The 27,224-nt window shown below is 44.3% G+C and overlaps 1 protein-coding gene and 1 pseudogene across 9 annotated transcripts; one reads left to right on the top strand and one right to left on the bottom strand.

Annotated features, from left to right (window-relative positions):
* The first annotated feature begins 21 nt into the window (after positions 1–21).
* Positions 22–12,341, top strand: ZNF75A (zinc finger protein 75a). Of its 9 annotated transcripts, none has more exons than XM_049111437.1 (9): positions 25–153; positions 1,456–1,982; positions 3,302–3,467; positions 4,127–4,290; positions 4,493–4,619; positions 6,466–6,557; positions 6,827–6,953; positions 8,604–8,714; positions 9,082–12,341. In XM_049111437.1, exons 2-9 carry the CDS (start codon positions 1,575–1,577, stop codon positions 9,759–9,761), a joined length of 1,875 nt encoding a protein of 624 aa, XP_048967394.1. In that variant the 5' UTR covers positions 25–153; positions 1,456–1,574; the 3' UTR covers positions 9,762–12,341. The 9 variants fall into 9 exon arrangements, 8 of the variants coding, with proteins under 8 accessions (XP_048967394.1, XP_025272532.1, XP_048967396.1 ...); XM_025416747.3 differs by having other exon boundaries at positions 26–153; positions 4,127–4,218; XM_049111438.1 differs by lacking the exon at positions 25–153 and adding an exon at positions 316–560.
* Positions 12,342–16,941: 4,600 nt separating this feature from the next.
* LOC112640479 (proline-rich nuclear receptor coactivator 1-like) lies at positions 16,942–24,351 on the bottom strand (annotated as a pseudogene).
* Between the last annotated feature and the right edge of the window lie 2,873 nt (positions 24,352–27,224).

The raw sequence follows: 27,224 nt of genomic DNA, 5'->3' as shown, positions 1-27,224 counted from the left end.
CGGCGGCGCGGCTGCTCGGAGCCCCTCCCCGGAAGGGCGTCAGGGCGCTTCCGGCCCGAGCGCCGCGTCGGATGGGCCCCGGGGCGCCGCGGGCCTGGGGGCCGGTGCTGAGGCCGGGCTCGGAGCGCGCCGGGCGGAGGCGGCGGCCTGCAGGTGAGCCGGCGGCAGGGGGAGCGGCGGCGCCCGGAGCTGCCGAGGGGCCCCGGCCGCCGCCATTGTCCGTGGGCGGTGGCGCCGCTGGGCCGGGCGGGCGCAGCCTGGTGGCGGGACGGGCCCGGGAGCCCCGCCGTCAGGCTCCGAGGCCGCGCCGCCGTCCCGCCTCGCTGGCCGCCGTGGCCGGCCCGGGCCTGTGCTGGGGCCCGCTGAGCCGCGGGGCAGCCGGGCCGGCCGCCTGGGAGCCCCGTGGGAAGCGGGGCGCCGGGACTTTGCTCAGCCTTGCCTGGAGGTCCAAGTGACCGTGGAGGAAAGGGAAGGTGGGCGGACGGCGCCCCACGCCAGCGACTCTCCTCTCCTCCCTTGCGCCTTGGCCTTTGGAGAAGCGTTTTGTAAGCAAAGGAAAGGTCAGCGGTGGTTTTTCTGGTTCAAGTCAAGAGAGCTTTAAACGCAGGAACCGATCCGTGCCCGGCGCCCTCTGTGCTGCTCGCAGGGAAGCGTCCCCGAGGAGTGTTGAGCTCTAGCTCCGTGGCCCCTGGCTGCGCGCTGAGATAGGACTGCTTTTCCCTGATTGCTTTCCTTCTCTGCTCTCACTTTTGGGTCCCAGCTCTCCTGCCCCTATCGGTCAGTGGGAAGGAGAATCTGGAACGTTCCACGCACCGAGGGCTTCCGTCTTCACAAGAGGATGAAGGGTCCGAGAAGTTGGACTCCCTTGCTAGAGACAGAAGACTGGGCTGACACGTTAAAATTTAAGAGGAACTCAGAATGTTCCCCTGATCCTCCCTGGGCTTGGGGAAGCTGGGATAGGACGCCCGACGAGGAGGTGTTTGCATAACCCCCAAGCTCTGTGCAGCCGGAGGGGTCAATGTTCTCACTGTCTAACCTTTCCTGAATCGTTACCATATTTACCAAGGCCAAGTCCTCAGTGGGCGTTTGTCTATAGTGAACTGTGCCTTATTTCAAGTGGCGAATAGCAGAGAGAAAGGGGCTGGCGGTGGATTCTTTAAAAGGAAAGCAAGGCAGGATTTTTCTCTTCATTTTTCTCCCATTGTGACTAGTGGGTATCCAAGCTCATGTGAAGGATCCCTGGGTGGTTCAGTGGTTTGGCACCTGCCTTTGCCCCAGGTCGTGATCTTGGAGACCCAGATCAAGTCTCAGGTGGGGCTGCCTGCATGCAGCCTGCTTGTCTCTCTGTGTCTCTGCCTCTCACTGTGTTTCTCATGAATAAATAAATAAAATCTTAAAAAAAAAAAAAAGTTCATGTGACTTTCTTACTGATGTGCACTTTTTTTCTGCTCTTAGTGTTTTAGGAAGAAGATCCTTTTATTGATTTTGTTCCAGAGCTGACTGGGCATTGTATGCCAAAGGTGGTCCTGCTGGGGTGTCCAACACAAGAGTAAAACTATTCCTGCAGCTGAATAATGATGGTAGATCTGAAGGTGGCTGACTGTTTGAACCCTCAGATCAAGGCTCTGTGGGAAAACAAGGGGCCTGTGATAGAGAGTTCCAGTCACAGCAAGAACTATATCGCACAAACGGACAGTCTCAGTCCTGAAAGCTGTCGCCAGCACTTCCGGAACTTCTGCTATCAGGAAGAAGTGGGACCCCGTGAAATTGTTGGACAACTTCAGAAATTATGCCGTCAGTGGCTGAGGCCAGAGATCCACTCAAAAGAGCAGATTTTGGAACTGCTTGTGCTAGAACAATTTGTGACCATTCTACCCAGTGACACCCAAAGCCGGATAAGGAAGGACCATCTACAGAGCATTGAGGAGGCTGTGGTCCTGGTAGAACACTTGCAGAGGGAATCTTGTCAAACGAGGAATGGGGTGAGAAGAAAGATTCCTGATTCATGCATTCAAATAAGATGAAAGTGGATATGGGTGTGGGTATTTAATTGAGAAATAAGGTGAATTGGGTCACTCTTCTGTTGTAGGACATCTAAGGCAGGACCAGAAACCAAAAACCCACAGCAGTAATCCACAGGTTTCACAGATCCTTGGCAGATACTTCCTGGCCTTCGAGAAGAATTGCTTTTGTGCTCTTTAGAGCCAGAGTTCATCAAGAGTAGTAAGTCTAGTTTGGCTTGTCCAAGGACATGGGTTTTGGGCTCCAAATGAATAAAAGATAGTAAGGAGCTGGAGAGGAAGAGGACTTGGAAAAGGGTGAACACTTAAAATGAAAGTTGAGTGGAGATAGTAAGGAGAAGGAAAACCCAAATAATTGGAGAAGAATGCAAAGGGAGAGAAAATTAGGCAGAAGAAAGGGAAACATTTGAAAATTCTAGCAGAGTAGCTGAAAAAAGAAATACGTTGAGGGATAGTGTCCTCTGACTCATAGGAGAGAGGCTCCACAGTGCTCTCGATGGTCCTTGGATCTGCTGGGTAATGGGGAACATGTCCCTAGCCAGGTGGCAGAACAGTAACTGGCTTCAGGCCTACTGGGGGGAATAAAGGGCAGGCATATGTTTAAGGCCAAAATCATTCAGAGGTTGGCTGGGGCCAAATCTTCTTTCATTTCATCCCTGTTCTGTGAAAACCTTGCCTGGGTATGGGGATAATCTGGTGGAGGAGACCACTTCCTTTGTCAATTTTTTAATCTTTTGAGAAAATGAGAAGACAGAAAAACACTAAAGAGGGATTTTTTTTTTTTTTTTTTAATTCATGAGAGACACAGAGAGAGAGAGAGAGAGGCAGAGAAAGAAGCAGGCTCCATGCAGGGAGCCCGATGTGGAATTTGATCCTGGGTCTCCAGGATCATACCCTGGGCCCAAGGCAGGTGCTGAACTGCTGAGCCACCCGGGCTGCCCACTAAAGAGGGATCTAAGCCAAGAGAAAGCCTGTCAACCTAGTATGAGAACAGGTGGCCTATTGTAGCCCTGTTAGTGATCTAAGCTGGTCTATATGCATATGGGTGGGGCCTGCTGTGTCAGAGGCCTAGCAATAGCCACATTTTCCCCCCTTGTATCCTAATATTGCAACATTCTGGGTAGCTCTCTGTAGAAAATTGGCCGAATTTAAGCCTTTTGTCATTTCCTTTAGTGTCACACACTTTCCATCATCTGGACTATTCACTTTTTCTTCCTTTTACAATCAACCCCGAAACTAAAAGTAATTTTTGTGGTAACAAAAATGGGGATTATTTCTAGGTTGCTGTCCAAGAGCTGGGAAAGGAGGCAGTGCTCTTGGGAGAAACAGCAGAATCCCAACCAGTGGGCATGGCCCAGGATGAAGAATTCTGGAATACATACCAGGGTCTGCAAGAACAGCTGAGCAGGGATATTCATAAAGAAACTGAGCCTGTATGTGAGAGGGGTAAGGCACATTATGATAATTCCCTTCTTTTGGGAGCTATTAGAGGAATTTGGTCAGCCAGAACATTGTGAGGATTTTCTGTGTCCCCAGCTATGTGGATGGGCAAACAGGCATGTTAGCAGTTATGATGTCCTCGAGGTTGTGGTAGAGCCCAGCTGTGGGTAAGCTGTGAGTTGGCCTAGGGTACAGAAATATCCAACCTACAGAACCTGGGTAATAACCCCATGAACTCTGTTCGTTACAAAGCAGAGTGGAATGTGAACACACTTTTGTACCAGGAGAAAAATAATAAATGATTAAAAAAAAACAAAAACAAAACTACATCATCTCATCGTACACTGGATATCCTGAGTACTTCATTTTTGAATATGTTGAATTTTTGCCTTAGAACAATTCACATTATGAGAGGAAGATAAAAGGTTTTTCTTTCATTTACTCATAAAAACTGGGGAACCTATTATAATGACTGGGAACCTATTATAATGACTGGTAGATACATGGCTCTTTTGTATGATGACAAGACCACTTCAGGGAATCACACACTCTTGCAAGGATGTCCCCACTCTACCCAAAGAATTGGGATCATCTATATTTTAGAAATGAGCTAAGGATGTTTATAGATAAGTGAGAGATTTCCTCTGGCTCTTTTCCACCCACAGTTGTGCCGGCTCACCAGATCCTAGCATTTCCTGTGCAGACAAATGCCACAGACCGGACAGTGGCACCCAAGCTCATCTTACCTGAGTCCCAGGTGAGCTGTGCAATCCAGCTATTGAGAGCTGCCTTCCTCTGCTGCCTAGGACCCACTCTGCCCAGCTCGCAGGCATATTAACCCCATTGTACTCCCTGGGAAACTGGGCACCTCCTAGGTTGTTGATGATCCCTTACTTTTTTCATTTTTGCCTTCTTAAAGAAAAAAAAAAAGTGCTATTAATTCCTTGAGTGCCCAGGGTCTACCGTGGACCAGATGGCAGGGCTGCTTCTGTAGTGGCAAGTACTGAGCTGAAGCCCATTGTCTTCTTTAGAGCTTGTTGACATTTGAAGAAGTGGCCATGTATTTTTCCCAGGAAGAATGGGAGTTACTGGATCCCACTCAGAAGGCCCTCTACAATGATGTAATGCGAGAAAACTATGAGACTGTCATCTCTCTAGGTAAAGAATCTCCCTCTCCAATCGGGTAGAAGTTGAGTAATCTGTCATGTTCTCTGCTTCCTGGGAATGTATTTCTCTGAGAAACTGTGTTCTAGTAACTGGTTCTCAACTAGCTGGTGTGTGGACAGAGGAAAGGTGTATCCAGATCACCTGGGGAGCTTTTTCCAAGTGCATATGCTCATTCTTTACCCTAAAATTCTTGATCTCTCCCTTCCCTTCCTTTAAATCTCTTCTTTTGCCTTTTCCGTCTCCATAAAGAGTAGCACCACTCACCAAATATCTTAGGCCAGAAAACTTGTGATCATTCTTTACTCTGATCTTGCTCTTCTTCCCCACTCCTAATCTTCCTCGTGGCTCCACATTCACAGTATACCCTGAATCTAACCATGTCTCATCCTCTTGAATTGTTATCTTGGTCTAATCCAGGGGAGTGTGTAACCAGGCTCACCTCAGTACTTTCTAACTGGTGCTTGCTGGCACCATTCTTAGCCTTCCACAATGTACTTTTCATGCAACAGCCAAGGTTTTTAAAAACTCTGATGGATTTTGATGTCACCCTTTTAAAAATCTTATAATGACTTCTCACTCTTTCAAGTAAAATCTAAATTCCTCACCAAAGTACCCAGGAGCTCCAAGATCTGGCCTCTAAGCATCTACCACTTGTACCTTTCCTCTTTATCCATACTAATACTGCTGTTTCTTGAACTCACCAAGTTAATTTCTACTTGCCCATTTCTATTCCTTGGCACAGTGGACAGAGTTCTGCAATTTTAAACACTTCTTAATTTTGCCCAGCTGAATATTTCATGATGCATAAGGAAAAAAAATCCTTTTATTGCTTTCATTCATGAAACCAAAGAAAGTCAACTGGGGAACCTGTTGTAGAGATTTTTTTTAAGATTTATTTATTTATTTATGATAGAGATAGAGACACAGAGAGAGAGGCAGAGACACAGGAGGAGGGAGAAGCAGTCCCCATGCTGGGAGCCCAATGTGGGACTCGATCCCGGGACTCCAGGATCGCGCCCTGGGCCAAAGGCAAGCGCTAAACTGCTGAGCCCCCCAGGGATCCCCATGTAGGGGTTAATAGATACTCAATTCTTTTTTTTTAAATAATAAATTTATTATTTTTGGTGTTCAATTTGCCAACATAGAGAGTAACACCCAGTGCTCATCCCGTCAAGTGCCCCCCTCAGTGCCTGTCACCCAGTCACCCCCACCCTCCTCCCCTTCCACCACCCCTAGTTCGTTTCCCAGAGTTAGCAGTCTTTATGTTCTATCTCCCTTTCTGATATTTCCCACACATTTCTTCTCCCTTCCCTTCTATTCCCTTTCACTATCATTTATATTCCCCAAATGAATGAGAACATACAATGTTTGTCCTTCTCCGATTGACTTATTTCACTCAGCATAATACCCTCTAGTTCCATCCACATTGAAGCAAATGGTGGGTATTTGTCATTTCTAATGGCTGAAGAATATTCCATTGTATACATAAACCACATCTTCTTTATCCATTCATCTTTCGATGGACACCGAGGCTCCTTCCACAGTTTGGCTATTGTGGACATTGCTGCTAGAAACATCGGGGTGCAGGTGTCCCGGCGTTTCATTGTATCTGTATCTTTGGGGTAAATCCCCAACAGTGCAATTGCTGTGTCGTACGCAGGGCCTGGTCTGAAGGTGGTGCTAAACCTCTGAGCCACCCAGGCTGCCCAGATGTAATAGTTTTAAAAGTATTCCATTTCGGCTGAAAGAATCAGGATTATCTGTACTTTAGAAATAACCTAAAGATGTTCATAATCAGTAGCAAGAGAAATTTCCTCTGGCTCTTTTCCACCCACAGCTGTGCCTGTTCACAAGATCCTAGCCTTTCCTGAGCAGATAATCACCAAAGAATCGACAGTGGCACCTGAGCTCATCTTGCCTGAGTCCCAGGTGAGCTGTGTGATCCAGCTATTGAGGGCTCCCTTGCTGCCCAGGACCCACATTGTTGTGCAGGTGCTCACATGTGCCAATATTCTCTAGAAACTAGGCATCTCCTACTCTGCTGCTGATCCTTTTGCCTCCTTCTTTTCTCCCTTTTCACTTAAAAAATTATTTGCTGTTAATTCATTCAGCCTTGCCTACCATGTAGTTCATGGGCCAGAAAGTAGGGCTGCTTCTGTAGTGGCAAGTACAGAGCTGAAGTCCATTGTCTTCTTTAGAGCTTGTTGACATTTGAAGAAGTGGCCATGTATTTTTCCCAGGAAGAATGGGAGTTACTGGATCCCACTCAGAAGGCCCTCTACAATGATGTAATGCGAGAAAACTATGAGACTGTCATCTCTCTAGGTAAAGAATCTCCCTCTCCCATTGGGTAGAAGTTGAGTAATCTGTCATGTTCTCTGCTTCCTGGGAATGTATTCATCTGAGAGGCTTTGTTCCAATAACTGGTTGTTTCTGAACTAGATGGTCTGTAGACAGGGGTAGGGTATATGCAGATCACCTGGGGACCTTTGGGGAGATGCACCCTCCAGATGCTATGTAGATTCCTTTTTTTGTTTTGTAGATTCTTGATTTATTTTTTCTCCTCTCCCAAATCTGTCCTCATATCTCTCACTTCTCAGTAAAGAACGTTTGCCCGGGAACTAAGAGGAAGGAACATACAGTCATCCTTGACTGTGATCTTGCCGTCATAATCCATTTTAATGCATCCCTGTCCTTTTGGCTCCACCTCCACAGTGTAGCCTGAGTGCAGCCATGTCTCATCTCCTTGTGCTGTTAGCATCCTGGCTTAAGCCAGCAGCCTGTCTAACCAGACTGACCTCAGTACTTTATGACTGGTGCCCCTGCCGCTTGCCTTCCCACACTCCAGAATCTTTAAAAAACCTGATGAAATCATGACATTTCCCATTTCAAACCTTACAATGGCTTCTCATCACATTCAGAATAAAATGCACACCTTATTGAAGTGCTTAGGGTCCTCTAAGATCTGACCCTGTACACCGTGGTGCCCTCATCTGCTGCCACTTGTGCCCTTGCTCAGTCCTCCTGAGCCTCACTGATCTTTTTTTTTCTTGAACTTGCCTTCCTCACTTCTACTTTGATCTTTCCTCTGCCTGGCACACATTTCTGGCCATTGGCAAAAACTCTAGCTTTTACGTTTTTGCTGCATATCAGCTTTTCAAGGAGGTCTTCATACTACCTCATCTAAAATAGCTTCAGAGAAGCAGAATCCTAAATGCTGAGTTATCCTGCTTTAATTTTTTTCAAAATATTCATCACGTGCTGAAAACGTTATTGCTGTTTGGTTGTCTGCTCCCACCAGAAGGTGAGCTCCTGTGAGATCAGGGGCTTGGATTAATCACCGCTATATCATTAGCCCAAAGAGAGTGCCTGGCACATTTTAGCCAATCATTACATATTGACTGAGTGATGAATAGTTCTCCAACTTGACAATGTATATTTAGAAAAGTTTCTCTGATTCTGGTCTGTTTTTTTCCACATGGATAAGAAGCAGTGAGCTGAAGGAGTAGGAGAAATCTTTCCTAGTCCAGTGTGTGCTGCTTAAGGGGCTAAGTAAGAAGTTAACTGTTATCATGAGGGGAATCACTGATGCACATGATACATTAGTAATCCACTGACCTGTACCTTGCTCTGCTAGACTTGGGCTAATCCTAAGGATTAATAGGACTAACTTGTATTCCCTGCAGACTCTGGTGTTTGGTTCCATCTTGTTCAAATATAGGGCAATCTTGGTGGCAGAAGAGGGGCACTGTGGATGGATTCCCATGCACTTTATCTTCTCCATGAATCTGGCTTAGGTTTATTTCTCCATCTCTCCATTGTGTATACAGTATAGTATAAACCCAAAACCAGATGGGAGAGTCTACTTACTCACTGACCACTGTAAACTGTCCTTTGCTGCTTCTGAAATAGTATGGAGTGGGTGGACAGTTGTTGAGTTCCCAGTCCTTGACCTCCATTTTTTCCATTTCACAGCATTATTTGTGCTCCCCAAACCTAAAGTGATCTCCTATCTAGAACAAGGAGAAGAGCCATGGGTTCAAGGGCCCTTGGAGTTCAAGGACAGTCTTGGAGAGCTGCCTACAGGTAAATATTACCATGGGAAGAGGACAAATGTTCTTTGATAGCAACCTTTGCAGGGAATTAGCATTTAAAATTTTGCTTATTGGGGCACCTCAGCGGCTCAGTTGGTTAAATGTCTGCCTCAGCTCAGGTCATGATTCCAGGGTCCTGGGATTGAGCCCCTCATCTGGCTCCCTGCTCAGTGGGGAGCCTGTTCCTCCCTCTCTTCTCTGCTTGTGCTCTCTGTTGCAGTCTCTGTCTCTCTCTCAAATGAATAAAGTCTAAAAAAATAATAAATTCTGCTTATCTGTATTTTCTATGTCAGTAATCATTGAATTTTTCTATTTTGCTCTTCCCTACATTTGGCTGATTATTATGTTTATTCCCATAGGGTTAAAGCTCAAAACTGACACTGAGAACCATCAGCCTGTATGTCTTTCTGACTTAGAAATACAGGCACCAGGAGACATCGTATCAAAAAAGACCAGAGTGAAAGTTCTCCAGAAAATGACAGGCAAGGAAAATCATGGTGATACACACAGGATGGGGAAGTGGCACCGAGATTTTCCCATAAAGAAAAGAAAGAAACTTTCAAGCTGGAAACAAGAGTTGCTAAAACTTATGGATCTTCATAAGAAAGCCCGTGTTGGAGAAAAGCCATTTAAATGCCAGGAATGTGGGAAAAGCTTCAAAGTTAGCTCTGACCTTATTAAACACCAAAGAATTCACACTGAAGAGAAACCATATAAATGTCAACAGTGTGATAAGAGGTTTAGATGGAGTTCTGATCTTAATAAGCACTTAACAACCCACCAAGGAATAAAACCATACAAATGCTCCTGGTGTGGGAAAAGCTTCAGTCAAAATACAAATCTACATACACACCAAAGAACTCACACTGGAGAGAAGCCCTTTACATGTCATGAATGTGGAAAAAAATTCAGTCAGAACTCCCACCTTATTAAACATCGGAGAACCCACACAGGTGAGCAACCATATACTTGTAGCGTGTGCAGGAGAAACTTCAGCAGGAGATCAAGCCTTCTTAGACACCAGAAACTCCACCGCTAAACTGAACAGAAGCTTATCCAGGGTCCTCATTCTGAAGAAATTCACCAAATAGAGGTGACCATGAGGTTTACAAAACAAAATACAAAAGCATGAATAATACTTAATCAGTGAAAAATTTAGTGATACAAATATATTTAACAGAAAGGAATCAAGGTTGACTCTGCCAGGGATTCCTGTAAGTAGTTTTGTACTATTCACATTTTTACACATAACCTTCAGGGAATTCATTAGCAAGAAAGGTGTTGAAAGAAACATTTTTGCAATTCTACCTGGCAAAATCGCCAATACAGCTTTTAATAGCAGAAGCATACATGAATCAATCTTTTGTGACTACAGATGGTAAATACTGTTGGTTTTGCCATGAATTCCCAGCCAGCTTTAAACACATTGATAGAAACATTTGTAGCATGGTCTTCCAAAAGAAAAAGCAATAACCTGCATGTTTAATTGCATACCATTGCCTTCAAGGTACTAGGATTACCTATTTCAAGAGATCTATGACACAAAAATGAATTGTCAAATTTTCCAAGAACCAAATTGGATTTTCATCCTCTCCCATGTAATTGGACACTCTTCCCAAAATTGGACATGATTTGAGTTCCTTGAACATTTTAGCAACTTTAGCTCTTGAATCCTTTTAGCACCATTTTTACTGTGATGAGATGTAATTTACTTCACCACTAGGGAATCTGCCAGATAAAATACTAATGCACTATCTTATACCTCATTGGTAGTGTTTGAAAAAGATAAACATCTCTAATGAGATCATATGAAAACGGGTTGGAATGTTTAGCCATGGATTATGTATTACGTGTAAAGAAATTTCTGCAGTAAAAGAAAGTAGACCTTATAATCTCAGTATGATAAAACATAGAGCACTTTTTTTTGGCCTAAAAGAAAATTAACAGGAGTTCAGGATGAGCTCATGATTTTATTTGCTTTTTCATTTGGCTTTCGTTTGTCTTTAAGAAAAAGGACAGGGGCACCTGCAGGGCTTACTTGATTAAGTACCTTTAGCTCAGGTCAATGATCTCAGTTCCTGGGATCCAGCCGAGAATCTGGCTCCTTGCTCAGTAAGGAATCTGCTTTTCCCTTATCCTCTCCTGCCTCTCCCCACCATTCGTGCACCCACACGTGCTCACGTCTCAAATTAAAAAGCACACACACAAACACACAAGGATAGCGTTATGCTTAGGAACTGCAGTGTGTGCTGCCTGTATGATACGGTTTACTGGGTGTGGCAGGAGATTGGGTTCCCAAGAGGAAAGGTTTGGGAAGTGATGCTGAGTGGTAGGCAAAGATGAGTGAATCTGCATTCATATTGTCTTTCACTGTAAACCATTACTAGGCAGGCAGAGTCCATCTGTCTCTTTACACAGCGTTTAACAAGAGCCTTAATTGGCAACTAATAGATGGCTGAATATCTCTATGGGCTGTGGATCGTCTTAGGACTCCTGTCTACAACAGTGACTCAGCATGTGTTCCTATTGGAGGTTTTAGGTGGTGTCAGGAAGGGGGTTAAATGATCTCTTCCAAATACCTTATGAAAGATGAAGTTAAGGCTCAGATACAAGGACTTCTTCAAGATGGTAGGCAGTGAGTCGGCTGTCCCTTAGCTGCATCAGTGAGCCCTGAAGGCACGATTAACAGGATGTGTACGTTACCCCTGCAGGGCACTGGATGACATTGTGTTGTATCTAGTTTCTAACTATAGAACATTCCTGTGGCTTGATTGGTTGCCAAAACACTGCGGTCTCCATGTTCTCTATTTCAACTCAGGGTTATTCTAGGACAAGAGGAGTTGCTGAAAGAAAAGCACCTCACAAGCCTGGCCAGTGGTGGATGCTCAGCCCATGTGCATTTGTTTCCCTTTCCCCTGCTCCCCAGTGATCTGCTGGGCAGACTGCAGTAAGGAAGCAGATGTATTTATGGCACTGTAGGTGGTGATTATGCTCAGTTGATTTAGTCCTTGGCCTCAGTACATCAGTACATTATGGTGTAAGTCACCTGAGCTGGTGCTCTCAGCAGGATTTTGTTTTCTTCCCCAGATGAACTACACCAAGTATTAGTTCATAAGCACAGACAACTATGAAGCTCCCTTCTACATAGCCATTGCCCATCGCCCTCATCCTTAGGCTTTGGGTACCCTGTTCCCATCCCAGGATACAGGTGGACATCTTGGTGCTACGTTCAGTCGATTTCATGGGGGCCGCTTGTGTGCCCAGACACTGTTCTAGACTGAGAGCATAGTAGTGAGCAAAAGAGCCAAAGATACACCCTCACAGGGCCAGTGTTCTAGTGAAGAGTAAAAGGAGTTGTTATGGTTTTCTCCTCCCAGTTGCAGATGAAGGATAGTTGTGGGTAATGGGTTGTGAGCAGAAGCCCCACTTCTGGGCTAAGGCTTTTGTTTGTTGGTGCAGGACTCTGTAGTGTTCTTCCTGCATCAGTCGTGGAAGCCCATATAGAAACAGGGGCCACAAAAAGTCAAAGTCATCTGGGATCCTGAGCCCCCCACCTCCATGGAGAGCACCTGTAATGGACTTTATGGGAATGAGAAATAAACTTCTGTTAAACTACTGAGATGTTGGTGCCGTGTATTTTTGCAGCATACTCTGCCTGCCCAGGCAGAGGTGGCTATTCTACTAGAGTTCTGGAACCTTTTCCGTGGACTTTGCCCTTAGAAGATATTTGCCTCCTAGATGGCCCACTGAGCTCATGTAACACGGATAGGCACGCTGAGGAACTGACAAGACTAGGCAATAGGAAAGGACTGATTTTTTACCTGAGACAAGTCCAGGTTGGTCAGTTTTTCAAGTGCATGGAGCAACCATCTATCTTTCCCTCCCTCTCTGGTTTCATTCCCCTTTCCTTGCTCTCTGTTCCTCATGCTCCACTGTCCTTGTCTATAAGATGATCAATGGGCTAGAGAGAGGATAGGTTGCCTTTCATTCCTCCCATGAGTGCAGGAGACTTTAAGCAATCACTTGGTAATTCCCTCTTTCATAGCTTCTGTGAGTTGCCTCAAATTACACAGGACCTAGGACAGAAGCACATTTGTCCTGATTGGTGACACGAAGGTGACTGCCCTCTGGACCAAGTGGTTGGGAAGAAGGTTGTACAGGAAAGCAGGAGCAGGACATTGCAGTTGAGAAGTGAGAAGCCTCTATCGGAGTGTCTGTGTAGCCAATAACCAGCAGCAGTGTTCCACAACTCAGGATTAGGATTAGGGTTGGACATGTGCACACTGGAAGAAGGAATTTCTGTAGCTTCCTCACATGAATGAGAGCAGATTACCAAAAAAGCAACATGGAATCAAAATGTATTTAGACATGGTTTAAAGAGAAAGTGTAACACACAACCCTAGGTTTAGCCTGAAACATTAGTATTAAATTTCTCAGAAATACATCCTTTATAACCAAATGATTCTAGGATAATCCAGAAGATGCTCCATTTCATATGGTTCAGATAACAGCCTTAGAGTGGCTGCAAGCTTGGTTCTGAGAACTGGATTGGTGACCTGCATATCCCCCAAATCCTCAACCTCTTCTCTGCACTGTGCTAAGTGGCCACAGTGTAGAGACTGCCAGACCTAGAGTTCTCCCCACCATTAGACAGACACGATCTGGAACCTCACACTGATCTTGAGAACCTCCACTGCCTTTGCTGGAGGGGAAGGTCAGGAGGAGAGCTTGGAATCAAATTAAAATGGTGGGGTTGATGAGCTTTTGGAACTATGAGAAGAGTGTTTCATTGCCCTGGAGAGCTGGAGAGCAAGAATGCTAAGCACTTTTTGAAGCTTGTATTACTGCTCTTGTTCTTTCAATGAAGAGGCACTTCTGCAATATTCAGTTCTATGATCTCTTCGAAACACCCAAATTTTAAAATCCAAACTTGCACAAGGGCTCTCTCTTCCTTTTGCTCAGGTACCGGTCATATCTGCTCTTATCCATCTGAGCACTGTATATATTTCCATCATAACATGCATCACCACTTAGAGTTGTTTGGATTGTTTACTTGTTTTGTTTGTCTTCCCCCATGTAAGCATGAGGAGCGCAGGGGCTGTGTCTCATGTAGCCTTGACTCTTCAGTGTCAAGCACAAGACTGACACATTATCATCTGTAATAAACACAAGAATGGAATATTACAAAGGGGAGAGGCTGCAATGCAATGGCCACCTGCACATTAGCTTTGGTTACTCAGAGCATTGACTGGTTCAATAATCTTCCTTCTTGAGGTATCAAGTGCTTCATTGGTTGTGATGGCCATGAGTCCTAGTCTTGCTCTTTACCCGAAGAGGTAGAAGAAAAGAGCTTCAAGTCTTCTGAAGGATCACACAGAGAATTATATGTGGGGACCTATGATTATCCAAGGCTATCATTTTATCTGCATGAATGCTCAAACCCAAGGCTCAGAGATCTTCGCCCTGGAATAGGAAGAGTGGATTCCACGTACACTGCAGGAATATCACCCCCGCTCAGGTTGCTCCTCCTCCTGGTATCCATCTCTGCAATGTCTGCTCTCTAGCATTTGCTTTACTGGTAAGAAGAACCTGAAGGATCACACAGACCTAGCAGTCTTGTAAGTATTCGAGCCTCTCCTGCCATGGAGGATGTATATAGAAGGATCTGGAAAGGACCTTAGAAATCTAGGTCCTTCAGTGTATCCCAAACTGGTACTCAGAAAACACTGTCTGTGACATGTCTCTGTCTTCTCTTCTAATTGTCTGACCTTGTCTTTTGCAGTGTAGAAGTTTGTAATGCTAATGAAGTCCACCTTTTCATTTATTTCTTTCATGAGTTGTATATTTAGTGTTGTATCTAAAAAGTAATCACCAAACCCAAGATCATCTAGGTTATCTCCTATATTATCTAACAGGAGTTTTATTATCATTTACATTTAGGTTTAGAATTCATTTTGAGTTAATATTCTGAACGGTGTAAAATCTGTATGTTTTAAAATTTTTTATTTATTTATTCATGAGAGACGTGGAGAGAGGGGTGGGGGGGGAGGGAGGGAGAGAGAGAGGGAGAGAGAGAGAGAGAGAGAGAGAGAGAGAGGCAAAGACAGGCAGAGGGAGAAGCAAGCTCCATGCAGGGAGCCCGAGGTGGGATTTGATCCTGGATCCCAGGATCACACCCTGAGCCAGAAGCAGACACTCAACCACTGAGGCATTCAGGTGTCCCTCAATATATTTTTGAATATTAAACCAGCCTTGCATACCTGGAATAAGTTATACTATCTAATTCTTGTTTTTTTAAAAAAAATATTTAAGAGAGAGAGAGAGACAGTGGACAGGGGGAGGAGCAGAGGAAGAGGGATAGAGGATCCAAGCAGACTCCATCCTGAGCACAGAACTCAATGCAGGGCTTGATCTCATGAGCCTGAGACCTCAACCTGAGCCACAACCAAGAGTCATATGCTCTTCTAACTGCACCACCTAGGCATCCCCACCGTATATTTCTTATTATACACTGTTGGATTTGATTTGGTAGTATTTTGTTGAGGATTTTTGAATCGATATTCCTGAGAGATACTAATTTGTAGGTGTCTTGTAATGTTTGTTTTGTTTGTTTGTTTGTTTTTGGTGTTACAGTAATACCTCATAGAGTTCCACTATTCCCATCCACTCCAGACACTGCTTGTCCTTTCGTTAAGGTCATCTTTCACCCCTGCAGACTATCCAGGCCCCTGTTCTCTGACTATGGCTTTACATCTATATTTCAGTTTTAGAAGATATGTTGAAATGTCCTCTATTCTATTGTCTAGGAAGCTTTACACTTTGGGGGAGTTTAGCAGATATTTGTTGACTGCCTGTTAGCATCCATTTTCCTTTCCTCTTTCCCAAAAACAGATTCCATTTGCAGATCAGTGCGGTTCCTGACCCTGATTTCTAGGAGTGAAATGTGACCTAATTTAATAAAGGAGGATTCCTTCCACCTCCATGGCTGGAAGGAACATGGCTCAGGTTTAGGCATATGACCTTAAGCTGATCTCATCAGGACTTTTGTTGGAAATGCTAGGACAAATCCAGCTCTGGCTGGATGATACATGTAACCCTGTGGTTGTTGGCAGTCTTTCAGAAACTGGAGACATGTGGGCCTTCAATTGATACCAACCACCACAGGAGGCAGAGCAAGTGATAAATAGTCCTGGTGACACCACTGAGCGGTAGGATCAAGCATCACCTGATACCTAGAACTGCCCTTGACTCTTTAGCTACAAGAATCTTTGTTTAAGCCAGTGTAAATTGGAGTTTCTATCCTTTATAACCGAAAGAATCCTAATACGTAGGAAAATAACTGTTAAATATATGTAGGAGATAAAGAATCCTCTTATATACACCTATTTGAAATTTTCCATTGTAGAAATTATCAAACATACAGAAAAGTAGAGCACTATGATGAACCATTGTGTAGACTTCAACATTTTGCCAGTGACGTTTCATTTATCCCCTCCAGTGTTTTGTTTTTATTCTGTTTGTTTTGTTAGGGTTATTTGTTTAGTTGTTGTGTATTTTTATTATTTTTAAAAAATATTTTTAATTTATTCATTCATTAGAGAGAGAGAGAGAGAGAGAGAGAGAGAGAAAGAGACACAACACAGGCAGAGGGAGAAGCAGGCTCCATGCAGGGAACCTGATGTGGGACTTGATCCCGGGACTCCAGGACCATGCCCTGGGCCAAAGGCAGGCACTAAACTGCTGAGCCATCCAGGGATCTCCTTATTACTTTTTTAGAGTAATGTCTGCACCCAATGTGGGACTCAAACTCATGTCCCTGAGGTCAGGAGTGGCATGCTCTACTGACTGAGCCAGCCAGGTGCCCCTTGAAAGTATTTTAAAGGAAATCTCAGACATTACAACATTTCACCCATAAATAGTTTAGTTTCTAAAAGATGAACAGGTCTTGACAATCTCTATTCATTTATTCATTCATTCATTCATTCATTCATTCACTCACTCACTCACTCACTCACTCACTCATTTTGACTGAGCCAGTCTGGTGCCCCTGGCTTCATTTTTATGATTTTTATTTTTTAAAATAAATTTATTTTTTATTGGTGTTCAATTTACCAACATACAGAATAACACCCAGTGCTCATCCTGTCGAGTGCCCCCCCCAGTGCCCGTCACCCATTCACTCCCACCCCCACCCTCCTCCCCTTCCACCACCCCTAGTTCGTTTCCCTGAATTAGGAGTCTTTATGTTCTGTCTCCCTTTCTGATATTTCCCACACATTTCTTCTCCCTTCCCTTATATTCCCTTTCACTATTATTTATATTCCCCAAATGAATGAGAACATATAATGTTTGTCCTTCTCCAATTGACTGACTTCACTCAGCATAATACCCCCCAGTTCCATCCACGTTGAAGCAAATGGTGGGTATTTTCGTTTCTAATGGCTGAGTACTATCTATTTAAACCATCATTGAGAAACTATTCCCACTCAACAGAGGCCCTCTCTCCCACAGGAGGGAAGTTTAATTGAGAACAGGGCAGCTGCTTTTCACTTGCTCTGAGGGCAATCAGAACTTGCTTAACAACTTCCCAAGATGCCTAAGAGGACTCTCTTGGGTTCCTCTTTGTGGTATTCGATTATGAGAAAAACAGGCACCCAAATGTATCATAATGAGAGAGGTCCTGGAGGGATGCCAGTTCCCTGTAACAATCAGCAGAGCAATTTATTAATAAAGTGAAACTACATGATCACCCTCTAGTTTTAACAAGCCCCAGAGTGATGGACTCACTAAGAGTTCAGTGACAGTAGTTAATAGATAGTTTTCTGGAAGCCACTAAAAAGCAAAGTAATAATTGTTATCATATTCTAATGTGACTGTATAGAGCATTCTCCCAGGAGCTAACGTGCCCTTATTTACCTACCTGCGGTGGCTTTAAATTTTTGTTCTTGAAATAAAGTGCAATATGTAAATGCTTTATACTAAAATCATAGGAATGTTGTGATAATTCACTCCCTCAGCATTCCTGCTTGATACTGCTTATTTCTTTTTATTTTAAAAGGGGGGGGGCAAATTAATATTATTATTTAAAAATTTGAGTACAATCAATTTTGTTGGCATTAAAATTAGAGGTATCTTAAATTTGAATGGATAAACCAAAAACCAGAAATTAAGCTTGGTAAAAATGGGAATAGTTTTCCAGTAATTACAGGTTAGAACGCAGAAACCAATTTAGAGAAACATAGACAAACCCCATGTTTACAATGATTGTGCCACAGATTTAAACTTCAGTAGTTCATCAGTAAACTGTTCCCATTTAGATCTTCACCTTGAGATTAGATAGCTGTTTCTTTAAAAAAAAATCTCAGTACCTTGTACACTTAACACTTAAAATTTCTCCATTGTATATATACAAAACACCTACCGTTTGGAAGGGCAAAATACATACTTTCATAACGAAACTATAATGTACCTGTCAAGTATGAACAATATACACATAATACATGGTATACAGGATTTACAAAATATAAAACATAATACAAGTTGTTGGTTGTAATTTTTTCAACTCATCTTTTGCACTTGTAAGTTACAAGGCATATTTTCATTTCTGTACCAATTTTCTTTTCAAGAGTCCAAAGATTTTGAAAACTGACAGACATTGCAATCTGAGATCTAAGTTTGAATTTTTAGGAGAGTTTTTAAGTGTACTGCTGTCAACTCCCTATTTTGGTTGGAATTTTCGATAGTGCTTCCCATCCAGTGAATAGGAGGCTTTGGAAGAACACTAGGAGAAGGTGGATCATTAAACTTTGCCCCAACATATTTTTCCTTTTTGTTCACTTCAGTTAGAAATGCTGATTTCTTCAAATGCATATTTTTAATATTCTCAGTATTGTTAAAAGGCTTTTTTTCCTGCTTCGGAATTAAAGCAGATGAAACAAAATCCTGCCAAAGTTATTTTATTTCTTTTTGCAGAGGTGATCTTGGTTAGTGGTAAGTTATATTTGTTTTTCTGTCTGTTTATCTTTGGTTGTTCACACAAGTGTATATATACCATGAACAAGCTGGCCGTGGGGAATGGCAATTTTCTCCGATTTTCCCATCTTTGATTTTATTTTTATTTTTTATAATAAATTTATTTTTATTGGTGTTCAATTTGCCAACATACAGAATAACACCCAGTGCTCATCCCTTCAAGTGTCCCCGTAAGTGCCCGCCACCCAGTCACCCCCACCCCCCGCCCTCCCCTCCTCCCCTTCCACCACCCCTAGATTGTTTCCCAGAGTTAGGAGTCTCTCATGTTCTGTCTCCCTTTCTGATATTTCCTACCCATTTCTTCTCCTTCCCCTCTATTCCTTTTCACTATCATTTATATTCCCCAAATGAATGAGAACATATAATGTTTGTCCTTCTCCGATTGACTGACTTCACTCAGCATAATACCCTCCAGTTCCATCCACATTGAAGCAAACGGTGGGTATTTGTCATTTCTAATGGCTGAGTAATATTCCATTGTATACATAAACCACATCTTCTTTATTCATTCATCTTTCGATGGACACCGAGGCTCCTTCCACAGATTGGCTATTGTGGACATTGCTGCTAGAAACATCGGGGTGCAGGTGTCCCCGTGTTTCTTTGCATCTGTATCTTTGGGGTAAATCCCCAACAGTGCAATTGCTGGGTCGTAGGGCAGATCTATTTTTAACCCTTTGAGGAACCTCTAGTTTTCCAGAGTAGCTGCACCAGTTCACATTCCCACCAACAGTGCAAGAGGATTCCCTTTTCCCCACATCCTCTCCAACATTTGTGGTTTCCTGCCTTGTTAATTTTCCCCATTCTCACTGGTGTGAGGTGGTATCTCGTGGTTTTGATTTGTATTTCCCTGATGGCAAGTGATGCAGAGCATTTTCTCATGTGTGTGTTGGCCATGTCTATGTCTTCCTCTGTGAGATTTCTCTTCATGCCTTTGCCCATTTCATGATTGGATTGTTTGTTTCTTTGGTGTTGAGTTTAATAAGTTCTTTATAGATCTTGGAAACGAGCCCTTTATCTGATGCGTCATTTGCAAATATCTTCTCCCATTCTGTAGGTTGTCTTTTAGTTTTGTTGACTGCTGTGCAAAAGCTTCTTATCTTGATGAAGTCCCAATAGTTCATTTTTGCTTTTGTTTCTTCTGCCTTCGTGGATATATCTTGCAAGAAGTTACTGTGGCCGAGTTCAAAAAGGGTGTCACCTGTGTTCTCCTCTAGGATTTTGATGGAATCTTGTCTCACATTTAGATCTTTCATCCATTTTGAGTTTATCTTTGTGTATGGTGCGAGAGAGTGGTCTAGTTTCATTCTTCTGCAGTGAATGTCCACATGCAGAAGAAGAAATCATACCTATTCTACTAAAGCTGTTTGGAAAGATAGAAAGAGATGGAGTTCTTCCAAATTTGTTCTATGAGGCCAGCATCACCTTAATTCCAAAAACAGACAAAGACCCCACCAAAAAGGAGAATTATAGACCAATATCCCTGATGAACACTGGATGCAAAAATTCTCAAGAAGATACTAGCCAATAGGATCTAACAGTACATTAAGAAAATTATTCACCATGACCAAGTAGGATTTGTTTCCGGGACACAAGGCTGGTTCAACACTCGTAAAACAATCAATGTGATTCATCATATCAGCAAGAGAAAAACCAAGAACCATATGTTCCTCTCATTGGATGCAGAGAATGCATTTGACAAAATACAGCATCCATTCCTGATCAAAACTCTTCAGAGTGTAGAGATAGAGAGAACATTCCTCAACATCTTAAAAGCCATCTACGAAAAGCCCACAGAAAATATCATTCTCAATAGGGAAGCACTGGGAGCCTTTCCCCTAAGATCAGGACTAAGACAGGGATGTCCACTCTCACCACTGCTATTCAACATAGTACTGGACGTCCTAGCCTCAGCAATCAGACAACAAAAAGACATTAAAGGCATTCGAATTGGCAAAGAAGTCAAACTCTCCTTCTTTGCCGATGACATGACACTCTACATAGAAAACCCAAAAGCCTCCACCCCAAGATTGCTAGAACTCATACAGCAATTTAGCAGCGTGGCAGGATACAAAATCAATGCCCCGAAGTCAGTGGCATTTCTATACACTAACAACAAGACTGAAGAAAGAGAAATTAAGGAGTCAATCCCATTTACAATTGCACCCAAAAGCATAAGATACCCAGGAAAAACCTAACCAAAGAGGTAAAGGATCTATACCCTAAAAACTATAGAACACTTCTGAAAGAAATTGAGGAAGACACAAAGAGATGAAAAAACATTCCATGCTCATGGATTGGCAGAATTAATATTGTGAAAATGTCAATGTTACCCAGGGCAATTTACACGTTTAATGCAATCCCTATCAAAATACCATGGACTTTCTTCAGAGTTAGAACAAATTATTTTAAGATTTGTATGGAATCAGAAAAGACCCCGAATAGCCAGGGGAATTTTAAAAAAGAAAACCGTATCTGGGAGCATCACAATTCCAGATTTCAGGTTGTACTACAAAGCTGTGGTCATCAAGACAGTGTGGTACTGGCACAAAAACAGACACACAGATCAATGGAACAGAATAGAGAACCCAGAAATGGACCCTCAACTCTGTGGTCAACTAATATTTGACAAAGCAGGAAAGACTATCCACTGGAAGAAAGACAGTCTCTTCAGTAAATGGTGCTGGGAAAATTGGCCATCTTTGATTTTAAAACCTCTCTTCTGAAGGAGGGTTGGCTGGGCGCCAGGGGCGGCAGCTGGCCAGGGAACGGCTCGCTTCCTCAGTTTGAGCTGCGGCCGCAGGACCCGGGGCCAAACTGGAGGCCCGGTCTGGGACTTCCTGCGCTCAGCTCGCCCGTCGCGGGGCCCCGCCCGGCCTCGAGGCTCGCCGGTGCTGCTGGTACTGATGGAAGCGGCTGGGCAGCTGCCCCGCCGGGCTGACCCGCACCCTCTTCTTGCGCTGCTTCTTTGGCGCTGCCAGAGAGGTGCCTCCCGCCGGAGCCAGAACGCAGTTGGACAGAGGCGCTGGGGCGCGAGGCTGCGGGGTCAGGTAGGGACCGTCTCCCCCAAGGAAGTGATGGAGGAAGAGGGTGGGGGGCAGTGCCCGGGGTCGGGATTCGGGGTAAAGGCGGCGGGGCGGTGGTCACCATGGGGAGAACTCCGAAGTAACCGCGGGCGGAAAAGCCAGGGGTGCAAGTCGGCCGCCCAGGACAAGTGGCTCCCGCTGCAGGACGGAGACGACGGTCATGCTCTAGGAGAAAAGTGGCTCAGCGAGAAGAAAGGAGAAAGAGAAGCCAGGGATTGCAGGGCGGCGGCGCAGCAACCGATAATGTATTTCTAATTAGCATCTGACCATCACATTTCCATAACTGCTAGGATGCAGAGTGACCTAGAAATTTAATATTCCTATTCTATTTTCTTTTCTTCTCCATTTGATACTGTATTTACTCTTGATGAGGAATTTTCTTTCCTTTTCCTTTGTTGGCATCCATTCTATCTCTTGATCCTCCTCCTGGAGTTATTCTAAAGTAGCTACTGTGTATTCCAACACACACGGCCCTCCCTCATCGTCAAGAAATGTACATTTCTGTGAAAGGTTCTTTTATGGCTGGTTAATACTTCCCATAGTTTATCATTGATAAAAGCCTACCTAACTAACCAAATGTTATTGCAACTAGAATTCCTGGTACATTAAGCTACTGTTTATCACCTGAAATTCCCAGGTTGACACTTAAATTAACCTACTTCCAAAACTGGTTCTGTCCTTATTTCCATGTGGGGATGTTGGCTCTTTAACCCTTTTAGAAAGCTATCCACTGCGAATGTTCATTCATCCATTCAACATTGGGCAAATATTTAGCGAGCACTTTCTATGTGCCAGACATTGTGTGATGTGCTCGGATTTTACATTCACAAACATTTTGTGTTTTGCTTCTAAAGAATGCTGGATTGGGGATAAAGAGGGCATCCTCTACCCTTCTTTACAGTTAGCAGCATTTGAATATGTTACTAGTATGATTACTGAATTATGGGATGCTCTGAGATTCCTTTTCAAGTTTAAGAGCATATCAGCTATCCATAAAGATGTCCCCTGCCTCCAGATCTATTTTCTCAGGCTTAACATTCCTGGAAGTCAGCAATCAGGCCAGCACACCATGAGTCACTTTGAGGAAATCAAGTATTGGCATCAGAATGCCCATATGCGATACAGCACGTTACTAGACTTGCCATGGGAATGAATACACACCTACTACCAGAGCCATGACCTATTTTCTGTTTTCCACTCAGTAATATTTCAAGTGTGTTTCCAAGACTACCCAAGTACTGGCATTATCTTGGTGCATTTATCAAAGTCCAGAGACTTGCTGGTTCAGAATTTTTATTGGTCAGCACGCTTAGAGTAGATGAAGTTCTCAGACAGCAGGATCACAAAGACTAATAAGCTTCTAAGTTAATATATAAAACCAGAGGATCCCTGGGTGGCTCTTTGGCGCCTGCCTTTGGCCCAGGGTGCAATCCTGGAGTCCCGGGATAGAGTCCCGCGTTGGGATCCCGGCATGGAGCCTGCTTCTCCCTCTGCCTGTGTCTCTGCAACCCCCCCTCTGTCTATGAGTGAATAATAAATAAAATCTTTAAAAACAACAACAACAACAACAACAAAACAGAACAAGGGCAGCCCCAGTGGCTCAGCGGTTTAGCGCCACCTTCAGTCCAGGGCATGGTCAGGCTCCCTGCATGGAGCCTGCTTCACCCTCTGCCTGTGTCTCTGCCCCTCTCTGTGTGTCTCTCATGAATAAATAAATAAAAATATTAAAATAAATAAAGCTTAAAAAGAAAAACCAAACCCTTCTAATCCTTAAAAAAAAAAAGTCTGGTCCCAAAAAAAGCACTCTTAAGATATTTTGTCTGTGACACGGGGTTGTCCCAGCAACATTCTTTTCAACTACGTCAGCTCCTTGTCTCTGTAGGGAGAGACAGAGTCACCTGGGAGCAGATCTTTGGTCTTCTGGGGCTCAAGTGCACATACCTGCTGTGGGTCATGGACCCGAGCGGCAAGGACACAAGCGAGGAGGCTAAAGAGAAACCTCCTACAGAAGGGCTCCTGTCCTTCCCAGCATGCTCTGGGGTGGGCGGGGATCAAGGAGGTTGAGGCTGAGTGAAGAGGTGTAGATAAAGGGTCCCCGTCCCTCTGGAACAAACTTCCTGCCGCAAGTTAGGGAAGCTTGTTGAGCGATGAAGTGCAGTGGCCCTGGATCAGGTCCCATAGGAAACAGGAAAAAGCCATCCCCACAGAGAAGAAGACAAGTCCAGGCTGATGACAGGCCACCTCAGGGCCTCGGAGCAGTTCTGCAAGGTCTGGTCACCGTCACGAAGACTCTAAGTCCCTGTGGACCCAACTCACCCCAGAACTGGAGAGAACAAAAGCGTGACATGGAAGGAGAAGACAAAACTCTAAATCGGAGCCGGTGGGGCCCTCTGCCGCAGCTGGCAGGGCCTGTCCCATCAAGGACACCATCACAGCAGCGACCGACTGTCCCTCAGCCTGCCTGGGACCTGTGACCAGCCGCAGCACCAGCACATGGCCGGGCCAGCCAGGCCCCACCCCCACCCCACCCCAACACCTGGCGCTTGAAAGCAGGACTAGCCCCATCTGAACTTCATAACATGACACCAAGGTTTCAGATCCGCCCCCCCCCCCCTTTTTTAAAGTGACCATTCTCAAGTCTGCAATCTGGTCACTTTATATGAAGGGACTTTTATTTTATTATTATTATTTTTAAGATTTTATTTATTTATGCATGAGAGACATAGAGAGAGAGAGGCAGAGACACAGGCAGAGGGAGAAGCAGGCTCCATGCAGGGAGCCCGACATCGGACTCGATCCTGGGTCTCCAGGGTCAGGCCCTGGGCTGAAGGTGGCGCTAAACCGCTGAGCCACCTGGGCTGCCCTCAGATCCCCTTTTTATCACCGTGCAACCCAACTGCTTTTCTTTCCAGCTCGGAACCACCACACTGATCAATTTCATGCTCTTTCAGATCACACACAGACATACAGAAACCCACTTCAGCTCTCACCTAGGAGGTCTGGTTTGTTTTCCTCTTTACTCAAAGCACTTTAAAAAGATTATTATTTCGTTACCTGTAACAGATCTTCACTGAGGACTTCTGTTTTCTCAGCCCTGGGGGGGTGGTGGTGGTGGTGAATCAGAAGTTCAGAGTTACAAATCCAGAAATGCAAAGCAATTCATGAAATTTACTAATTCTCATCCTGGGCAGAAATGAATGATAATGTAGGGGACAAATTCCACCAATTTTTACATCAGAGGGCTGCCTAAGCAAAACCAAAATAAAAAATGAAGGTTTGCAGAGAATAGCAACCCCAAACACGAAAAAAGGATGGAGACCAATACTGCTGTATTGAAATAAGTGTGTTACAAATCCAGGAACTATTCTCTAATACTCGCTCCAGATAATAACAACAACTGAGCATTCCCTCTTTCAGATATCTTATCCTTACCTTAAAAATAAACAAAGTATTTTCACAGCTTTCCTCCACCTATGCCTTCTAACTACCATTAACTACCCAGACATTTCCAGAAAGATGACCTAGTGCCCAACAATTAGCAGGGGAGCATATGGAGCTGCTGGAGCCTCTGTTGCCAGATCACAGTACTTTCTTAACAAGAGTTTCCTCTGTAGTCCAAAAGGACAGCATCGTTGCTGTACATAAACCCAGAATGACTGCAATCCAGGTGCCAGGTTGAGACTTCTGGTTAAATAGTGATTAAGGTCAGGCCCCCTGGGTGGCTCAGCAATTGAGCATCTACCTTTGGCTCAGGTCGTAATCCCAGGGTCCTGGGATTGAGTCCTACAGCAGGCTCCCCTGCTTCTCCCTTTGTCTATGCCCTGCCCCATCTCTGTCTCTCTCATGAATAAATGAAATCTTAAAAAAAAAAAGTAAGTAAATAAATAGTGTTTGAGACCAACTCAATTATCATCCCTACCCAACTCCCACTGAAATGAACAAGGAGACTTTTATTTATTTATTTATTTTTATTGATTTTTTAAAATTTTTTAAAATTTTTTTTAATTTTTTTTAAATTTTTTTTTATTTATTTATGATAGTCACAGAGAGAGAGAGAGAGAGAGAGAGAGAGAGAGGCAGAGATATAGGCAGAGGGAGAAGCAGGCTCCATGCACCAGGAGCCCGACGTGGGATTCGATCCCGGGTCTCCAGGATCGCGCCCTGGGCCAAAGGCAGGCGCCAAAGCGCTGCGCCACCCAGGGATCCCAATTTTTTTAATTTTTATTTATTTATGATAGTCACACACACAGAGAGAGAGAGAGAGAGAGAGAGAGAGAGGGGCAGAGACATAGGCAGAGGGAGAAGCAGGCTCCATGCACCCGGAGCCCGATGCGGGACTCGATCCCGGGTCTCCAGGATTGCCCCTGGGCCAAAGGCAGGCGCCAAACCGCTGCGCTACCCAGGGATCCCTGATTTTTTTTTTTTACAAGGAAACTTTTAAAAGGAAAAGAACAAGTCTGTTTCAGCCCTGAACATTCTGGGAGGTGGGGAAAAGAGAACACCCATTAATCAACCAGAATTTTGAAGTCTTTTTAATAAGATATGTTGCAGAATGGAAGGCTGCATGATCTTGCCCATGAACGAATCCCATGCAAGGGAAGGAAGAGCCATTGGCCAGAAACTGGATGGGACTACCTAGAATGACCTCAAGACCCTGCTGAGTACAGAGCGATACCAACCAGTTGCATGAGGTTGTGTTGTGCCCAAGATTGCGAATCTGAGAAACCACCAAGGAGCCTACACCGATTGCAAACACACGAGGGTTTATTTACAAGCTCAAGCTTGGGTCCAAGTATACCCGATACAATGGAGCAGGGAGTTGGACCCCGAGACTAAGAGGCATAGCAGCTTTATAGGGGCCAGTGGCCAAATGGGATTGTAACATACGCAGAAAGTTGCACAGTCATGTCAGTCCACACGCAGGTGGCCAATTGAATTACATTTTACCCTATAGTGACCATTTGAACTGGCCTATCACTCTGGTCAGAACTGGCGCCCAGTTTTGGCGAGCACAAGGTGGGGTTACATTTTTATGAGCCGATTTCCGGTAAGGGTGTGCTCAGCGGCTTGACTAGGGTGGGGCAGCACCTTAAGCAATAAGCAGGTCATGTAGGGGTCATACAGGAGGTGGCAGGTACAGCACAAAATGGAGTTAGTCCTGCTCTGCTTGTCCAGGGGTAGGGAATTTTTGTTAAATTTCCTGGGTCCCACAGTTGGTGGTGCATCCCCCAGCCCACTCTTGGACAATGGCAAGTCAGGTGAAAACTGGCACCACCACAAAGGATTCCAATACCAGTTGTCACCGCAGCACCCTGGTTAACAGAGATGCTGATGGCAATGGCTTACACACCAGTTTCTACAGGAAACCAGAGCTCTGACCTAAC

The sequence above is a fragment of the Canis lupus genome, chromosome 6, assembly GCF_003254725.2.
Source record: "Canis lupus dingo isolate Sandy chromosome 6, ASM325472v2, whole genome shotgun sequence".
In the NCBI taxonomy this organism is placed as follows: domain Eukaryota; kingdom Metazoa; phylum Chordata; class Mammalia; order Carnivora; family Canidae; genus Canis; species Canis lupus.
This window is presented reverse-complemented; position numbering and strand designations above follow the sequence as displayed.